We start from the raw sequence: 21,711 nt of genomic DNA, 5'->3' as shown, positions 1-21,711 counted from the left end.
AAGTCCTCTGGTAAAACGTGTTTAGTATCTTATTTTGAAAAGGTCCTAACCGGACGTACTCATTCGAATGACCTGGTGTGCTTTATTCTTCGACTTCCTGGTTTCGCAGTTTTCACCGATACATCATGAAAATTCCTACTCTAGTAATTTTATTGAGCACCTTTTTCTCAACAGACGGCATAAATGTAGCGGTAAGCGTTACTCCTTACTGCGTAACCCTGAATATTTTACTTACTTATATTCCTTTCGGCGACGCATTTTCGCCGGTTAGCCTGTTGTGCCATCATGCTGTCATGTTTTGACCATTTTCCTGTTAGCTTGCTGTGTACTTCCACATCTTTCTCATACTTGACATACTATTTAAAACGCCTGTATTCCTTTTGTCTTTGTCTCGCTTTTGAAACCAGAATTCGGCGGGCCAGTTTTTCAACAGCGGTCACACCAACAACTGGGCGATTTTGGTTTGTGCACACATTGAATGAATACTTTTTGTTGAAAATGTAGAAATACTTTTATTGATTCCTTTCTAACATCTCTATACACGTGTGCTATTAATAGGCTTGCACGTCCAGATTCTGGTTCAACTATCGTCATGTGGCCAACACCTTGTCCGTGTACAGGAGCGTGAAACGTCTTGGTATCCCTGATAGGTAAATACTTTAATTTTGAATGAAATCTTTCTGATTTCTAGCGTTGTCATCAGTCGGTGACCAGGTAGCAGCGAATGTGATCGATTCACGCCCATAATTGAAACAAAGATGGAAACAAGAGATCAAAACACTTCCCATTTAGAAACAAAAAAAAAATGTCATCTTATTTTTCCGGTCTACCAGTCAGATCGTGCTGATGCTGGCCGACGACATGGCTTGCAATCACAGGAACCCGAAGCCAGCTACCGTTTTCAGCCACAAGAACATGGAATTGAACGTCTATGGTGATGATGTTGAGGTGGACTACCGAGGTTATGAGGTGTGTTTGTCAACAACCAAATTCAAGCCACTTTTCTACTTGAAGTTCTGATCACTTTTCCTTTTAGATATTTGAAAGGTGAACAACCTATGTGATCTTGCTGTGCTCATGTTCTAGGTGAGCGTCGAGAATTTTTTGCGAGTTCTCACCGGGAGGCTTCCTCCCAGCACACCCCGCTCCAAGCGTCTACTGTCTGATGATAGAAGCAACATTCTCATTTACCTAACAGGTACAATAATTTAAAATGTCAAACATATGATGATATGATGTCCCTGATCCACTGGTGGAAAGATGCTTTGATCCTCTGCTCTTTCATCTAGAACAGCTTCATGTAACAAAGAGGGTACAGAAAGTGCTAAAGAATGAATGACACTCTGTGTCTTTGTGTTGTCATATTGTCTTAGTGTTGTCATTTGACTTCAAGACGGCGCCGCGTGAGTGGCTGCCTTTCCAGCAGCTCATGTATTTTGTTTTTCTACTTTCATTCCTTTCATCACTTTGCTGCTGTGAAATGTAAATTTCTCCATTGCGAGACTAATAAAGGCAAATCCATCCATCCATACATACCAACCTTTATTAACCGTACCCCCCTTGTTTGTTTCATCATAGCATTTTTAAGTGTCACACAAGTGTCAAAACAAGCAAACCGCACTAAAATAACACAATCTAGACCAAGGTGTCAAAGTCAAGGCCCGCGGGCCAAATCCGGCCTGCCACATGATTTTTTCGGCCCGCGAAAGCAAATCAAACTTGTTAAATTCCATGATGATTGCTAAAAATCTGAGCCAAAATTTTATATTTTTGGATGTCAACCACAATAAAAGTCATTATTCTTGACTTCATTAATTTGCTGTGTGCTCTATATGTAATATTTGAAGGGATTTAAATGGGTTCCCCAAATTCATAACGGCCCTTGAGAGGAAACCATAACTACAATGTGGCCCACGGCAAAAAATGACTTTGCCTATCCACTTGTGCAAGACGCCTTGCAGATCCATAATGGACCATCTTAGTTTATTATTTTAGTGTACCGATAGTTAATTAATATTGACAGATTTAATAGATTTTTAAAATGTATCCGTGTGTGTTGTACAGGACATGGCGGAAATGGCTTCTTAAAGTTCCAGGACTTTGAGGAGATCAGCAATGTGGAGTTGGCGGATGCTTTTGAACAGATGTGGCAAAAACGAAGGTAAATGATGACGTAACTAATCAAAGCAATGTGCGAGGTCACAAGTTTTTCCTGTTTTATGTAGAAAAGCATTGTGTCTTTGAAGCACACTTTCTACAAGAATTGCACCGATACAATTTGCTCGCACGGTGGCGTATGTCGAGACAGCGGTGCGTTCACTGAAATAGCAACTTTGAAATGTGAATGATATAGGGGTGAAAATGAGGTCATGAGTGTATGCTTACTTCCTAACTTCTGCCACTATTTACTAGACTGAAGATGACGAAGATGACATCTACTGTAAAAAAACCCTCCACTGCACACTTGTCATCAAAAAGTTCCCTGCAACATAAACACAACATGGCTCATTCACTGCCATTCACGACTTTATTCCGGAATAGAAAATATGACGTTGAGGGCCATTCCCAAATTTGTTTTTTTTTTTTTATGCCTGGGTGCTGATAAAGCGCTTGCCATGACCTCTGGCAATGTTTTTCTTTTCCACAAGGGGGCAGCATTTCCCTTTTTTCCATGTTAGCGCTTTGTTCCAGCTTCAGCTATATAAAGCGCTATAAAAGCACATGTATTGTATTGCATTGTATTTTGGACAGCTGCCCTCATTTCAAGCTCATATAACTCCAGACACATAACATTTAGGAATTAACTATTTTTTCTGATAAAAGTAGAGAGTCTAAGGTTTCTAACGCTGAATTGAATGTTTATGTAGTTCAAAACTCAATATTATGTGGGTCCTGGAATTTGAGTGACAATGACAAAAACTCTGGGAGTGGAGTGGACACATTTTTGCACGTCTGGCAGTGAATGAGTTAAAAGATGCCATCAGCCCAAAAGAGAAACGTCAACTTGATGGAGGCTTATGTCTGGATGAAGCATGTGAACTGTTAGTTTTGCTCCCGCTATTTGAGAAAATGTGATTTATGAAAGGGAGGCGAGAGGTTGGCAGGAGCCAGACAGTTCCTTAGTTGCCATAGCAACATCTCGATGAAAGATGATTTTTAAGTTTGCGTGTGCGCGCGCGTGTGTGTGAAATCTTCGCTCGCACTTGAAGATTACTCCTTTGACTCGCTTCACGTGTTTTGGCAGGTACAACGAGCTGCTTTTCATCATCGACACCTGTCAAGGAGCCTCCATGTATGAGAGGTTGTACTCGCCAAACGTCATGGCTTTGGCCAGCAGTCAAGTCGGAGAGGACTCCTTGTCGGTGAGCTTCCCATTTGCATGAAGATGAGTACATTAAACATTTTACACGATTATCCCGTGTGATTGTCAAAAGTTTAAAGATGTATGTAATATCTGACAGCACCAACCAGATTTAGCCATCGGAGTCCATCTGATGGATCGTTACACTTTCTACATGCTGGATTTCCTTGAAGACATCCACCCTGCCAGCAAAACCAATATGAATGATCTGGTAAGCCCATTTACCCTCTTCAAAGACTGTATTTTCCAGTGTATAAGGCGCACCGGACGAGCCTTGAATGAATGAAAATAAGTCAAAGTCAGCTTTATTGTCAAATATGCTAATATGCATGACATACAGCACACATGAAATTACTGTCCTCTCGCACCCAGCATGCAAGGCACTTATGACTGTAACAAACATAATAAACATGAAAACGCCAATAAATAAGTTAATAAATAAGTTTTCCAAATATAAAATATAAATACAGGTAACATCCAACTTACGACCGGGTTCCGTTTTGACAAAACGGTCGTAAGTCAAACGGTCGTCAGTCGAAATTCATTCAAAATGGCCGACGTGAAGTTTACACGACAGGATAGTATCCGATGTCAATCTATTGTTTGTAAGCAACAGTTTCTATTCAATACTGTTGTATACCAAACTGTTTACAGTTCATTTGTAAATTTTATACCTTTTAGTGTCATTTTTATCATTTTATAATTCGTATTATCAATTTTTATTACTGTATAACTTTACCTGTAATGTACACAAAACTGTTTACTGTACAGTTCATTTATAAATGTTATACTTCCCTTTTAGTGTCGTTTTTATCATTTTGTATTTCATATTATCGATTTTTAATACTGTATAACTGTATCTGTAATGTATACAAAACTGTTTACTGCACTGGTGTCAAAGTCAAGGCCCGCGGGCCAAATCCGGACCACCACATCATTTTTTTCGGCCCGCGAAAGCAAATCAAACTTGTTAAATTCCATGATGATTGCTAAAATCTGAGCCAAAATTTCATATTTTTGGATGTCAACCACAATAAAAGTCATTATTCTTGGCTTCAGATTTGAAAACGAGTTATTCATTAATTTGCTGTGTGCTCTATATGTAATATTTGAAGGGATTTAAACATTCTAATGGGTTCCCCAAATTCATAACGGCCCTCGAGAGGAAACCATGACTACAATGTGGCCCGCGGCAAAAAATGACTTTGACACCCCTGGTTTACTGTACACTTCATTTATAAATGTTCTACTTACCCTCCTCTCCCTGCTAATGGCCAGAAGAGGTCGCCCGACACACGCGCTCGGACTCAGGCGAGCGCCGGAAGGGAAAAAAGCAGTGTACAGTACTACAGGATCTGGGTTTCTGCACTGTATAACTACTGTATTGAGTGTAGTCACGCATTGATGTGCAAGTGTGTGACATGCTGACTGGCCAAAGTTGTTGTACGCGTTGTCGGTTGCTTGTGTTAAAAAAAAGGGGAGGGGGGACTGGCGGCCGTGGTCGTAAGTACGGGTGGTCGTAACTCGCGCCGGTCATAACTCGGATGTTACATGTATATCAAAGTGTACAAGGCACACCACATTATAAGGCGATACAGTAGAGGCTGGGGTTACGCACAACTTCTACGATGTGAAAATGGGGTCTGTGGCTGCTGACAGGAGTTGCTAGATCTTTTATGGCTCAATATTACTTCACATATAAGGCACAGGGTCATCTTTTGAAGAAAATTAAGGCTTTTGTGTGCGCCTTATACGCCGGGAAAATGCGGAAGTTGTGAAACTCTTCATCCTTTGTGCCTTTGCGACTATCATAATGCCCCCTGGTGGTCAAGTCATTGGCAGCATAAGTAGCTACATTGTATTCTTCTTGATGCTAAACTGTTTAAATCTTTCCAGTACGCAACATTACGGTGTCACATTTTTCAAAATACTCTTGTTAGGTTTATTTTGTGAATGGTGAAATGATTTGAGAAGCGAGTGTTTTGACTTACGAGCGGATTCACGGTGTGAGTAGAACATGTATCTCAAAGCGATTGGATGTCTGGTGCTTTTGCCAGCATCTGAAATAGTTACAATTGATAAAGGAGAATATTGCATGATGTTGGAAAAAAAGTCAAAATCTTCAGAAAGTGGACTTGTGTATCTGTTTTGGAGAGGTCTCCCTTCTTTTTTGAGATCAATGTGACTGATATACAATATCATACGGAACTCAATCATTTGTAACGCAAACACTGTGTAACTTCTTTGTGTCCCCGCAGTTCAAAGTATGCCCCAAAAGCCAGTGCGTGTCAACTGTGGGCCGCCGCACCGACCTGTTCCAGCGCGATCCGGCAAGCGTCCTCATCACCGATTTCTTTGGTAGCGTCCGCAAGGTGGAAATCACCATGGAAACCATCAACTTGACCGAGCCCATAACCTCAATGGAAGACAAGTAAGCCATCAACAAAATAAATCCTCCCCGTCGGGAAGTACAAAGTATATAAGACGCTGTTGTCAATGCATATGGACTCGTGGCTAATTAATTGTAATAACATGCAATTGTTCCTATCACCGCATATTAGCCTTTAGTGTACAAGTGCATTCAAACAATGTTATGGTGTAGTAACAAGTCACTAACCACTAGGTGGCTGTCGAGACTTTTCATTATCCTTCTGGCTGTTCAGGTCTCTATCGGTTAAATTAAAATTTTAATCCATTTTACCACAAGATGGCGGGATATACCTACTTAGTTCACTCAACTACACTAAAATTGAACTCTGTAGAGGCCTAGAATGCAAACAGTCATCATATTTACCGCCTCTCATTGGTAATTAGATGCCATTGACATTCCCATTTTATTCATTGGCTGTTTTGGTTCCGAGCAGATCGACAGCAGGCCAGCTTTCCCTAAGTTGCCCCAATTTGATCCCAGGGAGAGATGTTGCAATTTTTGTACTGCTGCTCTTGAGTTTTATTTGCCGTTCAACCTCGCAGATGGTTTATATTTTAAATTTCTTATTTTTTCTTTTACTGCCATCTTGATTAACTGCTTGCTTCTTTTTTGTTGGGCAAAGCTCATTTGAGATGCTTAAAATATCTTCTGTTTTTTTTAAGAAAAGATGAAGCTTAGAAGCAATAAAACTTCCTGAAATCAGAGTAAGTCACCTCCTCCTCAAAATAAAAAATAAACAGATAAGTAGATAAATACATAAATAAATACATCAGAATCAGAAAACCGGCAATTGTCCCACAATGGAGAAATTTGCAATCCTCAGCAGCAATTTGAAAGGGGTGGGAGGGGTGAAAAGATAAAAAAACAAGATATTCTAAGCATAATAAAAAATGTCAGAAGACTGAGGTGTGTACTGTAACTGTGCAAAAATGTTTCATTAAAAAACTGCAAAAATGTTTCATAAAAAACTGCAAAAAATGTTTCATAAAAAACTGAAAAAATGTTTCATAAAAAACCTGCAAAAATATTTAATAAAAAAACTGCAAAAGATGTTTCATAAAAAACAGCAAAAATGTTTCATAAAGAAACTGCAAAAATGTTTCATAGAAAACTGCGAAAATGTTTCAGAAAAAACTGCAAAAATGTTTCATAAAAACAGCAAAAATGTTTCATAAAAACTGCAAAAAAATGTTTCATAAAAAACTGCAAAAAAATGTTTCCAAAAAAATTGCAAAAATGTTTCATAAAAAACTGCAAACATTTTTCATTGAAAAAACTGTACAAACTGTAAGGCTGGTGCATGATTAGGCACACAAGCACAAACATTTGCCCTGGTGGCAAACACTTACTTGTGAAGAGATAAATGCATTTCGGCACTAAATTACTTCAATGGGGTTTTCATTAAAAACCCAAAACGGCAAATTAATTTGATGACCACTTTTGACTCTAGACCTCGTCATTCAGTGCATTTTTTAAAATATTTTTAAAGGCTGTGTGAGTTGTTGGGGTATTTTTCGACATATCACTAATCATAATAATAATACATTTCATTTATAAGCGCCTTTCAAAACTCTCAAGGTCACTTTAATGGCAAACTATCTCGGATATTAAAGTAATAATGAAAGTCACATTGGCAGGGAGGCCCGCTTGCCTCATGAAAACTACCCCTGGGAATTTTTTTTTTCTTCATCGGGTTGGAGGAACACACACAAAAAAATAGGTCAATTCGTTTGCTGTCACCGCTTTTCAGAGTAAAAAAAAATAAGTAAAAAAGAACCAAACTGTTCCTTCACTCCTGGAGCGCCACTGGGGAAGTCAGATAACACAAATGAAAACGGGAAGATTTGTGTGTTGCCATAGAGATGGCGTGCATGGCACACATACACACACACAACTTGTTTCGCATTAGTTCATTCTAATTAGATCTTTTTTTTTCTCCATATAGTATTTTTCTTTCAATGCACTCTTTAGGGGTAATGGACAACCTGATTTAAACCAGCTGGTTGAAGGATGAGTCAGTCTATGCCAATTCAATATTTTATCTCCAACCCCCAACCCCTCGGGGGGCGTCTCTTCAATTTACAAATCCCCTGTGTTAAACCACCGGGTTGAAAAGTCTGCCTGGCCAATTAAATGGAACGCAAAGTTAAACACTGTAGTTGGCTTTTGTATCACCTCAAGGGTGCACCACAGTTTTGAAATTCGCTGTGATTCCCACCAGTGGACAATGCGTGGGAGAGTCAGCCCGAGCTAATTAAATGAAATGTGCGCTTTAATATGTTATCGCATGCATCCTTACGGTGGTACACCATCATTTTTTAAAATTCAATGTAATTTTTTTTCAGCCTCGTCAACTGGATCGTATTAAAAAAAATGCCCTTTGCGCCTACTCTTCACTACTCCTCTCTCATTGCAGCCCCTCTCCAAGAGGCCATTTTACCTCGCCCTAAGCTGCTCTTCCATTAAGTGAATTGCACTTGATTAAGATGAGCCATTAATAAAGTATACAATCCATTCTTTCTTTCTATCAATGTAATGACCTTGCGCGGCGGCGTTAGTCGCTTCCTGTTGGCCAAAACATGGCAGAACGAGGGTTTCGCAGTAATGATTGCCGATTTTATTTTCCAAGTGATTTATTAATTTATTTGTAAGGCCAAATTTTGGAGTCGAGTTAACGTCAAAGGGGAGTAAGTTTGACATGAAAATGGCAGCAGCAGACAGCAAGGCTACACCCATTTGAGATATACAGTGATACCTCGGTTTTTGACCATAATCCGTTTCAGAAACCTGTTCGAAAACTCATTTGTTCAGAAATCGAAACTGCACTTTCCATTAAAATCAATGTCAAAAATGTTAATCCGTTCAAAGTCTAAAAAACAACTTTTTAACTATTTAATCACATAAACCGGATAAAAACTTAATAATAGAGCAGGACATGTGTTAAATTCTATAAAAACAAACTTTTATTTTCACCAATTATCTTTGTGCCACGGGGCGTGTTGGCACCTATCCCAGCTGTCTTTGGGCAAACACAGGGCACACTAACTTTTCAAACCAAATTCTTGAACCAAATATGTCTGCATTTTCGCAAAAATAAAACAACAACAATATTAATGCGTCGGTCACAATGAGGAAGACGTGACATATAAGGAAGCGGAGGGTAGTCAAGTGATGCATTCAGATGCACTCAGTTTGGTTGAGAACCAAATTTCGTATATTTTTGTATACCGGGGCATAAAAAAAAATGACATTTTTGGTTGAAAACCGAATGGGATGAGAACCGAGACGTTCAAAAACCGAGGTTTGACTGTATATACATAATAACGTGGAAAGTGCTCTCAATTGAATTGCCTCATAGTCTTGTGGCCATTTATTTCTTTTTTTTTCCCCTATCGTTTTTCTGAATCTTCCTTATTTGTCACAAGCAAACACATTAGACTATTGCATTTGACTTATATTAGGATTGGGTAAAACAAAAAAAAAACAACGTTAGTGACAACCTTGGTCGTAAGTCATGGCGGATGACAATCTGAACCATTCAGGGCCGGCTGATACTTTAAGCTACTTTTAATGACACCCCAATTGAAATTTACTGTCGAACTCAATGCACGTCATAAACCATCGCACATGTTGTATATTTAAATACAAGATACTGTATTTTCCCGGTGTATACGGCGCACCAAAAAGACTTCATTTTCTTCAAAAGATGACCCTGTGCCTTATACGCAGTTGCGCCTTATATGTGAAGTCATATTGACCTGCCTTATAATGTGGTGTGCCTTACATTTGGAAAATTGTTATCTATTTATATATTATATTTGGATTTTTTTCCACTCATTGAAGGTGTGCCTTATAGTCCAGTGCACCTTGTATGGAAAAAGTTTAAAAATACACCATTCATTGGGGGTGTGCCTTATACTCCGGTGCGCCTTATACACCGGAAAATACGGTATAGTGAGACCTCAATATAGGAACTTAATTGGTTCCCAGACAGAGTGTGTAAGGCGAAAAGTGTGTATCTAAAAAAAATCCCATAGGAAACCATTAAAATGGGAATAATCCGTTCCCGGGTTTCCATAAAATAGACTTTTCAACTAAATAAGCCTTAGAACTACACACAACATACCTTATTCTATGTATAATAAATATGCTATTGTATTGCCGGTCCCAAGCCCGGATAAATACAGAGGGTTGTGTCAGGAAGGGCATTCGACGTAAAAGCTTGGCCAAAACAAACATGCGGATCAAACCTCTAAAGATGGAGGACACTGATTTGCTGTGGCGACCCCTTGAAGGGAAAAGCCGAAAGGAAAAGAAGAAGATTGTAATGAAAGAAATACACTGCATTGTGTCATAAAGTCACTTTATTTACATTTGTGATGGTTATTGATGGCTTGATGGAATGGCGTTGGAGGTCAAATGTCAAAGGGAATTGCTGTTTGGAAAGAGAGGCACATTACATGAGGACTGTAATTAAAGAAATAAACTGTGCTGTAAAATAAAGTTTTATTTACCTTTTTGCTTCCGCCAAAGATCACTTCGCCAGCCGTGGTGGGTGTGTATTATGAAAATAGTGCTTATTATAAGGTTTAATTTTCAGAAATTTGACGTTTGTAAGACGAAAAGTTTGTAAGATAAGGTGTTTGTAAGTTGAGGTCTCACTGTACTTGGATTTAGAAACATCAGCGGTGCTAATGCTAGCAGTCAGAAAAATGTTATTAACACGCTAATAGAAAATTACTCTCACCTTCCGGGATTGATATTCCTTCAAATAACAAATATTAGCGCAAAATTCGGCCTTTATTATATACTTTTATTTATACTTGCAAAAACAACCACAAAATAAACAAGAACGCTGTCAGTAATTGCTATTCAGGCCGTGGCCTTATAGGGGAAGTGTGGTGCCATGAATACATGAAGTACACTTAGATTAAGAGTAGGAGGGAAAAAAAGTGACTGATTTTTCATTGATTAGGAATAATGTTGAGTATGCTAGTGCGTGGGCTCCGCAATTGATTTTCAAACAGAGTTTTGACCTTACACACAAAACAAAAACAATACGGTGAAGACATCTACTGCAGCACATATTGTTTCCGTCATAGTAAATTTCATTAAAGCCACCTTATGACAGCTCCCGTTGTGTTTGACTTTAGTCGGAGATTATCTTATTAAATCCCAGAAGAGCAATATTTGTCTAAGTACACCTTGGATTTCAATCTTGCTCCAAGAAGATTCCAATTGGGAGAAAAAAAAATGTCAAAAGTAGAAGCACTTCAATCACGATCTCCAATACGCCGTTGAGTTGCACTTGGCCTAATTAGCGCTACTTGCTAATGAGTAGTCGTGATCATTGAAACATGTGATTCTATTATCTGATGCTATTTACATTTTTTTTCAGCTCACAAATTGTCACTCAACTATTATTTTTCTAATCTACGTTGTCCATCTAAAAACTCCACATTGAAGTCGTCAACCATTAGTATGCACCTACGCCACTTTTCCAGAGCGTAATTGTTGTTGTGAAGAATTAATGCCAATTACATTTGAAGGGCACCTGCAATAAAGGAAACACGATTAAATCTGATTGTGTGAAAAGTAGTTCCATTGTAACGGATTTAATGGATTCTTGGTAGAAAAAAAAATATATATATATTTTTTTTTCTTCTTCAGTTCCGAAAGCGGAGAGGTGCAAAATGAGTCGCACTCGTACGTGGATCAGCTGCCAGTGTCTGAAATCATTCATCAGGTAAGGGACACACAAACAAGAGCCATTGTACAACACACACACACCTACACGTTTTTGCCACATGGTGGGGACTATGTGTGTGAAAAAATGCACCCCGTGGGAACCCAATTTCAAACATGAAAAAAATATATTTATGAAACTCATAAAAATGTCATTTTAGGGGTGGGGGGATGGCCGTAACTGCTATGAGATGGCTTTGTTGATTTAGCATCTTTAGCTAATGCTAATGCTGATATCATGATTTTGGAGTATAGTCGTAGATGTGGATTCAGTTCTCTACCGTTCGTTCCAGTTCAAATGAGTTTGAAACGCACGTACGCATGCGCACACACACACACACACACGCACACACACACACACACACACACACACACACACACACACATGCACTCCCACGAGGACCCTAAGCATTCCGACCTCGTCTCGCTATCGCTCCTCCTACACCCATGCTTCATTTGGAGATCGCTCGGAAAGTTTTGTAGGACAGATGTCTTTGTGCCGTTTGTTTCCATGGCTACCGTGGTAACTGAAACGCGAGTCCCTGTCTCCTCAGTGCAAAGGGGCAACCGTGAAATCCGCCACAATAGATATGTTAAAATGCGGCTGGAGAATGTGCACAGACAGTCTGTTCTTTTCGGAATTGTTGCCAGCTTGTTTTTTTCATTTATGTTTTGATCATAATTCGCGTTGTTGACATAAATGCAGGCAAGTCATTGGACACTGCACAGGGTAATACACACTTAAAGGACAACCGACGTCACTTTTTTGTTTCCTAACTGACATCAGAAAAACGTTTTACAGCATCTAAAATACCTAAAACATGCAGTATGATATTTTTATTCAAATGCAAAACACCAATAAAAATGACTTAAAGTGTCCAAAATCTGCCAAAAATGAAGCTGCGAATTGGGTATTTTCACCACAGGCTAGTGTTAAGCCAAAGAGGACACAAAAGAAAATTACGGTCGAGCAGAAGAAGGAGATCATCGAAAAACACGAACGTGGTGTGCGTTTGTGTGACTTATCGTCCCAGTACCAATATACCTTTGCTACGTGTGGCTAAGGGTGTTTCTGTGCTGTCTAAGCAACGGTCTCAGGCAATAGAAGAGGTTGAAAAACTTCTGTTGATTTGGATTAATGAAAAGCAACTAGCAGGGGACAGTGTGAGTGGGGGTATTATCGCCGAGAAAGCCCGGCAACTTCACTCGGATATCATCAAGAATTAGTTCGTCATCCATTGACAACTACTATCACAAAGGTAAATAAAATGACTTTATTATACAGTACTGTTTATTTCTTTAATTGCTATACAATAGTACATTTATTATACATAAAATAAGGTATATTTTGTGTAGTTTTAAGGCTTATTTCATAGAAAATTATGTTTTATGGGAACCTGGGAACGGATTATTCTCATTTTAATGGTTTCTTATGGGAAAGAATTGTCTGGAAGAATAATATTTTGCCTTACACATACTTTCTGAGAACCAATTAAGTCCGTAAGCTGGGGCATCACTCCACATCTCAATTTATAGCTTTTTTTTCCGAACACACTTGCTGGAGAGTGTTTTCAATTCACAATTTCCTTAAATCTCACAATAAAAAAATGCAAAATGTCAATGGGTTCATAGGGAGGGCGAGTGCTTTTACAAGCCAATGCACATGTCCCCCTTTTTCCCTCTCCTCGTGGTAAACATCTGTCTTTCAGTAAGAGTATCTGTAATTTCCATTCAGAATTGATTATGCAAAGTGGTACTGTCAAGGATAAGTACATCCCTGCGGAGACTTTGAATGGCGTCCCTTTGCAAAAAAAATCAATACCTTTCAAGGTCCCCGATTTCTTCAAGGCAGTAAGTCTGTCACATTTTGCTCTTTCGTGTCACATTTTACCCGCCCTTTGATACATTTCCCGGTCTTTCTCATGCAGATAAGATATTATAAATTGCGTGCCCCCACTGACCCCCGCCACAGATGTTGGATTATATCTTTCCTCTCCTGTTGGTGCTTAATGGCATGAGTAATCTCCCCGTGGCCTCATATCCGACTATCTGCACTCGGGCTCAACCCGAGCGACGTTAGCTTATTGACATCTCGTTCCTCAACGACACCTCTCTTTTGTACTTGAAATTCGGATGCGAGCCATCTTGGCACCCATTTGATGTCTTGAATATGTCCTTTGGGGTCTGCCGCCGATGGCGACAAGCCCGAATCCAATCATTGATTGTTTTCTCCTCGCTCAGCAAAGCATTTTCTTCTTTACTACCGAATCATGCGGCGACTTGTAAATAGGGAAGTCGTGGGAATGACCGACAGCGTTGACGTGCTTGAAAATAAATATGGACAGATAAAGACTTGATAAATGTACTGTCACTCCCTTGCTTTCAAACCCATTCGTCCCTCCCAATTGACTCGATTTTAACATTGCTAGAAAGAACTCCCATTGACTATTCTCATGTGCCTTATACTTTAAATTTTTTTTCTCCATTATTTGGCATGCTGCTCACCGGCTTTGGGTATTGTTATTTATGCATACGCCGGCTCGACGATACGCCTCTGGGGAATTGAGGGCATAGAAAATGCAAACAGCGAAAATGAATTCCTTGCCACAGCCGGGGCTCACTGACACTCTTTTCAAAGTGAACGTGGGCCTTCGCCACCCACTTGAATTAGCCCTTACAATGTGCCTCTACTTGGACATGACGCATGATGGAGTTGAAAACACCAAATAAATGTTATGTACGAGTATAAAATGCATTCTCATACTTGGATATCTACCGCGGCCAAGGTAGAGTTCACATTTGGTACAGTAAAAGGAACATAAGGTGCAGGCAGCATGGACGTGCTTTTCTGAAAACTGGAGATTTCATGGAAGAGTGCAGTGCTTGACGTATATTATTAAATAAGTGAAGGATGATCAAATAAAGCATGGTTTCCAATATACAAATAGGAAAATATCATATTTAATGTAGCACATGCATTGGTACCATGAGGTCCAATGCATGTGTACATATATATCCAGTGATACCTCAGTTTACCAACTTAATTGGTTCCCAGAAAGTGTGTGTAAGGCGAAAAGTTCATCTGCCAAAAATTTATTTCCTATAAGAAACCATTAAAAATGAGAAGAATCCATTCCCAGGTCCCCATTAAACATAATTTTCTACTAAATAGGCCTTAAAAACGACACAAAAATATACCATATTTTTGTATAATAAATGTGCTATTGGATTATAATTAAAGAAATAAACTGTACTGTATAATAAATTCATTTTATTTACCCTTGTGATGGTCGTTGATGTTGTTGCCTCTTGATGATGTCCGAGTGAAGTTGCCGTGCTTTCTCGGCGATAATACCCTCACACACACTGTCCCCTGCTTGCTGCTTTTCATTAATCCAAATCAACAGAAGTCTTTCAACCTCTTCTATTGCCTGAGGCCGTTAGACAACACAGAAACACCCTTAGCCACACGTAGCAATGGTCGACATAGCGTACTCGTACTGGGACGCTAAGTCACACAATCGCACACCTCGTTCGTGTTTCTCGATAATCTCCTTCTTCTGCTCGACCGTAATTTTCTTCTGTGTCCTCTTCGGTTTAACACTAGCCTGTGGTGGGGTCTTTTTCGGTCCCATAATAACAAAAGGTCTCCACTCGTTAACAAACCACATCTGCACTCAAAGAAAACTACTCCGCTAGCCACCGTGGCGCTGTGTGGTTTGGTTCTTCCGCCGAAAACTAGTTCGTATGCCAAGATTATATTCTCGCGAATTTAATGTTCGTAAGGCAAAAGGTTCGTGAGATAAAGCGTACGTAAGCCGAGGTATTACTGCGTAGACATATATTGACATAAATTGACATAAAATAACACTCAGCTTTCTTGTCACAGGACACATTCTCAAAGTCATATAATCTTGTAACACCAAGTCTGACAGCGTGACAAAAGCTTGACAGCAGCGTCCTTCACAGAAGTCTAAAAAAGAAACGCACACAGCAGCAAATGAGCAGTGACAGCAGTGGATGTCACAAAATTCAGAGAAAGAAGCAAAACAAAAGCGCCACAGCAGTACACTCAGAACAAGTCCGAAAGAGGAGTTTGGGTAGAAAGAAGTAAAACAGCAGGACACAAAAAGGCTGAAAAACAAGTACAGAGTTGGAAATGTCTTATTTTCACATCGTTCTCACAACTTGCTCATTTCGCTCGGCTGAGGCCATTTGTTCTAGGTGGGTTCGGGTCACAGGCGCGCCATTTCCCATGCGCATGTCCTCCCACGCTCAACCGATCCTGATGGTCGCACTCTCTTCGTTGCGTCTCATCAACATCGACGGGTTTGCTATCTGTGGTGTCAAGTTTTGAGCGAAGCTTACTTGTCAAGCGTAGTGTAGACGTGATATGTATCAAGTTCTAATCCAGTCAATTATTTTAGAGCTCGGGGCTGACTCATTAGCCAAGTGCAGCTAAAGAAATCACTATTAATATACAGAGGGTAACGGTGTTCCACAGGCATCTATGTAAGTCCCACTGTCCTTTGATCATGACTATTAACATAATAATAATAATAATAATAATAATAATAATAATAATAATAATGAGTAAGTGTAAGCGTAGTAGTAATTGTAGTAATAGTAATAGCAGTAATAATAATAATAATAATAATAATACATTTAATTTCTAAGCGCCTTTCAAAACTCTCGAGGACACTTTACACTCACAGGATTTTTTTGTGCGGGTGAGCAGCGGCAGCCATTCGCGCCAACGTACAGAGCTGCCCAGCGATGACGACATTCCTCCGAAATCAAAAACAGTGCTGGCATATTCAAACTTCATTATTATTATTATGATTATGATTATTATTCGTTGTACTAAGTTTATCCTGTCTACTTGATATTTAGCCTGTGGAAACGGGCTGATTAATTCCTTACACGGAGCTTTGTCGCCATTTTCTGCCTCTTTTTGGTGCTACATTTCCTGCCCCCAGATACCTCAAAATGGCACGGAATAAATTCTTTAATCGATTGCAAACTTGTATGCTTTCCTCTTCGGGAACTATTTGACTCATAGTCATAACTGGATGCGTAACAAGAAAGCATATTCTCCGAATCTGAAGCCATTGTTTTGATTCTCCTGCAAGGCAAAAGACGTCTTGGGGTGACACCACGAACAAGGGGGCGGGACCTTCTGGAACTGGCCACTTCCGGGTTCATTTTTTTGCAGATTTTGGACACTTTAATAAAGTCATTTTTATTGGTGTTTTGCATTTGACTAAAAATATCATACTGCGTGTTTTGGGTATTTTAGATGCTATAAAACGTTTTTCTGATGTCAGTTAGGAAACATGGGCGGCCCGGTAGTCGAGTGGTTAGCACACCGGCTTCACAGTGCAGAGGTCGCCGGTTCGCGTTCCGGTCCGGCCTCCCTGTGTGGAGTTTGCATGTTCTCCCCGGACCCGCGTGGGTTTTCTCCGGGTCCTCCGGTTTCCTCCCACACTCCAAAAACATGCATGGCAGGCAGATTGACAACTCCAAAATTGTCCCTAGGTGTGAGTGTGAGAGTGACTGTTGTATGTCTTTGTGTGCCCTGCGATTGGCTGGCAACCAATTCAGGGTGTCCCCTGCCTCGTGCCCGAAGACAGCTGAGATAGGCTCCAGCAACCCCCGCGACCCTAATGAGGAATAAGCGGTACGGAAAATGAGATGAGAGATGAGATGAGTTAGGAAACAAAAAAAGGGATGTCGGTTGTCCTTTAAGAGTCTGTGGATGGTTTTGCGGAAAAAATATATTATTTCATCTTCTAACTGGATCATGCGAGCTTGAGGTACACCGGAAAGTGCTTCCTGGCTTTGTATGTATAGCTTTGTTTCTCTTTCACCCCTACTCCTTCACATTTTTTTAAAGACTTTAGCTCACCGGGGTGCGGAATATTGCCGTCACATTAGCATATAAATGTTCTCCTTGTGATGCGCGTTTTAATACGAAGAGGAGATTTAAAAGTATAATCGTACACAAAATGATGATGTGTCACAGAACGGCACAAACATGAGACGAGGGAGGTGTACTGATGCTGCTTGCGTACGTGTGTGTTTTCCTGTGTTTTTTTTTTTTTTTTTTGCCTGCCGGCCTGCTGCCTTTGTGAATGACAGCGCAATCAGCGGTGGCCTCAACCCAAGACATATGCTCACTCTTTGCTAAACTACGTTCTCCCTTCTTGTCCTCCTCCATTCTCGTGTCACCTCATCTCACCTTACCTCGCGTCACCGCCACTTTCAGAAGCCCAAACAGAAAGACTGGCACCCTCCCGACGGCTTCATCCTTGGCCTCTGGACGCTCATCCTGCTTGTGTTTTTCAAGACGTACGGCATGAAGCACCTCAAACACATCTTCTGAGACGCCTTTCGTAAAACCACATCAACAATGGAAAACTTTGGGGGAAAAAAATGGAAGCAACACGACTGTGAGCGCAGTTTGTTTGTTTTTTTACACTGAGATGTTTGTCAAGATTTTTGTGTTTGCCTTTTTAACTTATTCACTGCCAGACGATGTGCAAAAACGAGTTCACTCCGGTGCAATTGCAGGACCCACAGAATATTGTGTTTTAAAACTACATAAGCATTCAATTCAGCGGAAAAAAAAACCTTAGACTCTCTTGTTTTATCAAAAAAAGTTAATTCCTAAGTTATATGGGTCTGGGGTTATCTGAGCTTGAAATGGGGGCGTCTTTACAAAATCCAAAACAATGCATACATAGTTGTGTTAAGTTCATACTGTCTACTAGATATCTAATTTACAACAGATTCCTTACTTACAGACAGTGGCTTGGTGTTCAATTACCTTACATGTTTCGGCGTATACTTCCGCCTTCGTCAGAGTGTCACGGATGTTGTTGTGACGCCCCTTTTTCAGATGATGTTACTATGCTTTAACACCTGAAGCTGTAACAACGCGATAACATGGATAAAAGGCAAATGATACCCCCTCGTGGAAGGTCTGACAGAGGTCTGACCAGCGCTTTATCGGCACCCCCCGTGATTGAGAATTTTGAAAGGCGCTGATAAATGAAATGAACTATTATTATTATTATTATTATTATTATTTAAAAAAACGAACAAATTCGGGAATAGTGGACGGCAAAAACATTGCCAGAGGTCTGGCCAGCGCTTTATCTGCACCCCCTGCAAGAAAAAAACACAACTCGAACAAATTCGTTAATGGCGCCTCCACGTCACACTTTTCAATTCCCGTATGAATTCGGGAATGGCAGTGAATGAGTTAAACTGGAAGTTTTAAGTTATAAGGACGGACGGTTATGCATGCAAATGCGCTTCTTTGCACAATTGAGGTTGGATGGTACCTTTTCGGTCTCATGGTCAGTTTCTTCTTACCGACTCCACGAATCCCTGCCTAAGTGTGCACTGAAGACAGCCCTCGAATAAGAATGTAATCACTTTTCGCGGATGTTCTGCTCAGCATATTTTGTCTATTTTGGTGTCCAAACCGCTGAGACTGCCAGTGAGAAGGCATATAGGGTGCAGGGGGGGCTCGTGGGGGGACATCTGATTGGTGGCGACTAGCGCTGCTGACTCTCTGCTGTCAGCGCGCATAACATAACACCCTCCCTGATCGTCATAGAGTGGATAACAATCCCACATCATAACCATCTCCAACTTTCCATTCGCAAAATTGCCCTCCCGGTGGAAACATCCATTAGCTTCCTTGACTGACGGCCGTCCGCGGCGGTTCGCAGTCCTCCGATAACTTAAAGGACAACCGACGTCACTTTTTTGTTTCTTAACTGACATCAGAAAAATGTTTTATTGCATCTAAAATACCCAAAACATGCAGTATGATATTTTTATTCAAATGCAAAACACCAGTAAAAATGACTTAAAGTGTCCAAAATCTGCAAAAAAATTGAGCTGCGAATTGGGCATTTTCAGAAAGTCCCGCCCCCAGTTTGTGACGTCATGCCAAGACGTCTTGCATTGCTGCAGAATCAAAACAATGGCTTCAGTTTCGGAGAATATGCTTTCTTGTTACACATCCAGTTATGAATATGATTCAAATAGTTCTGAAGAGGAAAGCATACATGTTTGCAGCCGACATTAGTGGAAAATCTCTCACCCCAAAAAAAGAGGTGCAAAATGGCGACCTCCAGTGGCCACCTCCGCTTCCACAGGCCGATAAATTCCTTATATGGAGCTTGGATGCCCTCTTCTGTCGGCTTTTGGGTGCAACACGGTTCTCAGACCAAACGTACAGCAAAATCCATTGACGTTGATGAAGGACTGCTACAATGTGTCTTTGTTTAATCAGGGGGCGGTCCTTTCATGACGTCACATACGGACTCACCAACTCAAAAACAAGACTTCCTGAATATTCAGAGCGAGTCTTAAAACATAAAATATAGCTACAGTAAAGTCTCGTTATATCGATATCGGATATATCGATAGTCCCGGTTATATCGATATTTCTTGGACTCCCTTGAATATCGATATAACGTGACTTTACTGTATATGCGGTGGAATCTTATTAAAATACGCCCAGTAGAAGTCATTTGAAGCCATTTTACAAATTATGGACACAACTTGTCCGGAGACGTCGGTTGTCCTTTAAAATACTACAAGGAATCTGATTTTTGATACATATATAAAACATATTGGATTATAAGGCGCATTTTGAGAAAATCGAATGTTTGTAGGTAGCCTAATCATCCAGAAAATGTGACGATATTTCCATTTTGTGGAAAGCAAAATTCCCCAAATAAAACAATATAGTAAATATTGACCATTTTAAATGTATGATTTTGATTAATACACAGAGTCAAGCTGTGGCAACGCCATGTTTTTATCATTAAAAATATATAAAATAATATGGCTATTCATAATTGGAAAAGGTGTGCTTTTTGTTGGACAGCAACATGATATTATTTTGGTGTGATGTCACAAACGATTTGACATTTTGTCTCAAAAGATTTGACTTTTTTGACTGTTTTGGATCTCCATGAAGGATCTTGATAAATAATAAAAACAAACGTTAAAAATGAAACTTTTGGTTGTCTTTCACTTGGCCCGGTTGCCTGAACAAATCCATCAACACGTGAAAGTAATTATCATTTCCATTTGGCAGGTGCGACAACAAGCCTGTTGTGAAAACGGCCTGTCAAAAGGTTTTATCTAAGGGGCCACAGAATTTAATAGTTTATTGATTTTTGGACTGAGGGGGGAGGGGGTGGACGGATGCACTGGAATGGTGATTAGATTATGGCAGACAAGGTCAACCTCACTTGAGCGAACAACCCTCCCTTTATTTCTTTTAACAAGGAGAACTTTTATTGATTTTTTTTCAAAATAAGTTATCACAAAAAAAAATAAACAGGCAAATCATTTTGCATGAAGTAGTGGTTAAAATGGGATCTTATAATAATAATAATAATAATAATAATAATGAGTAAGAGTAAGCGTAGTAGTAATTGTTGTAATAGTAATAGCAGTAGTAATAATAATAATAATATTAATAATACATTTAATTTCTAAGGTCACTTTACAGCAGGGGTGTCAAACATACGGCGCGCGGGCTGGAACCGGCCCCCAACGAGGTTTGATCCGGCCTGCAGGATAATTTTAAAAGTGGAAAATTTTCACAAACGACATGGAATTCAGATTTTTAATGAGGTGCAATTCAAGGATTGTCCACTAGGGGAAAGAGTGGTGTTGTTTCGATCAACGTAGAAGTTTTTTTTTTTCAAACTCAGTCTTTTTTCAACCGAGATTTCAACACCCTCATTAGCCAAAATGTCAAAAGTAGATAAGGAGTGTGGAATTTTCAATGAAATATAATATTAAATGTCATATTTTTTATAGAGATCAATGGAAACCTTTGTGCTTGGTGTGTTAGCATGTATGGTATAATTTTAATTGTGCGCCCCATTTGACATCTACCGAGGCCATATGTGGCCCACCATGTGAAATGAATTTGACACCCCTGCTTTACTTGATCTTAATTGATTTTCGTTTCTACTTTAGTGGTTTTATGAGGCATCATCTGAACTCATTCACTGCCAGACGATGTGCAAAAATGTGCCCGTGCCAGGGTTTTTGTCATTGTCACTCGCATTCCAGGACCCTCAGAATATTGAGTTTTAGGACTACATAAACATTCAATGCAGCGTAAGAAACC

At 39.9% G+C, this 21,711-nt stretch overlaps 1 protein-coding gene across 1 annotated transcript; it reads left to right on the top strand.

The window, feature by feature from the left end:
• The first annotated feature begins 47 nt into the window (after positions 1-47).
• pigk (phosphatidylinositol glycan anchor biosynthesis, class K) lies at positions 48-18,618 on the top strand. Its single transcript, XM_089007437.1, has 11 exons — positions 48-191; positions 408-461; positions 559-650; positions 834-969; positions 1,087-1,198; positions 2,065-2,161; positions 3,245-3,362; positions 3,462-3,572; positions 5,620-5,792; positions 11,463-11,538; positions 17,806-18,618. The coding sequence occupies exons 1-11, from the start codon at positions 126-128 to the stop codon at positions 17,920-17,922; spliced, it is 1,152 nt and encodes a 383-aa protein (XP_088863563.1). The 5' UTR covers positions 48-125; the 3' UTR covers positions 17,923-18,618.
• Positions 18,619-21,711: the final 3,093 nt, after the last annotated feature.

This window comes from Hippocampus bargibanti, linkage group LG11 (genome assembly GCF_051943395.1).
Source record: "Hippocampus bargibanti isolate YZ-2025 linkage group LG11, ASM5194339v1, whole genome shotgun sequence".
NCBI classification, from domain to species: domain Eukaryota; kingdom Metazoa; phylum Chordata; class Actinopteri; order Syngnathiformes; family Syngnathidae; genus Hippocampus; species Hippocampus bargibanti.
Note: the sequence above shows the minus strand (reverse complement) of the source record. Positions and strands in the feature narration are given on the sequence as shown.

Excerpts from the sequence above, each read along its gene's own strand:
- pigk (XM_089007437.1), top strand. The coding sequence starts at position 126 with ATGAAAATTCCTACTCTAGTAATTTTATTGAGCACCTTTTTCTCAACA. Across the intron at positions 651-833 it reads CGTCTTGGTATCCCTGATAG|TCAGATCGTGCTGATGCTGG; the intron begins GTAAATACTTTA and ends CCGGTCTACCAG. Across the intron at positions 3,363-3,461 it reads TCGGAGAGGACTCCTTGTCG|CACCAACCAGATTTAGCCAT; the intron begins GTGAGCTTCCCA and ends AATATCTGACAG.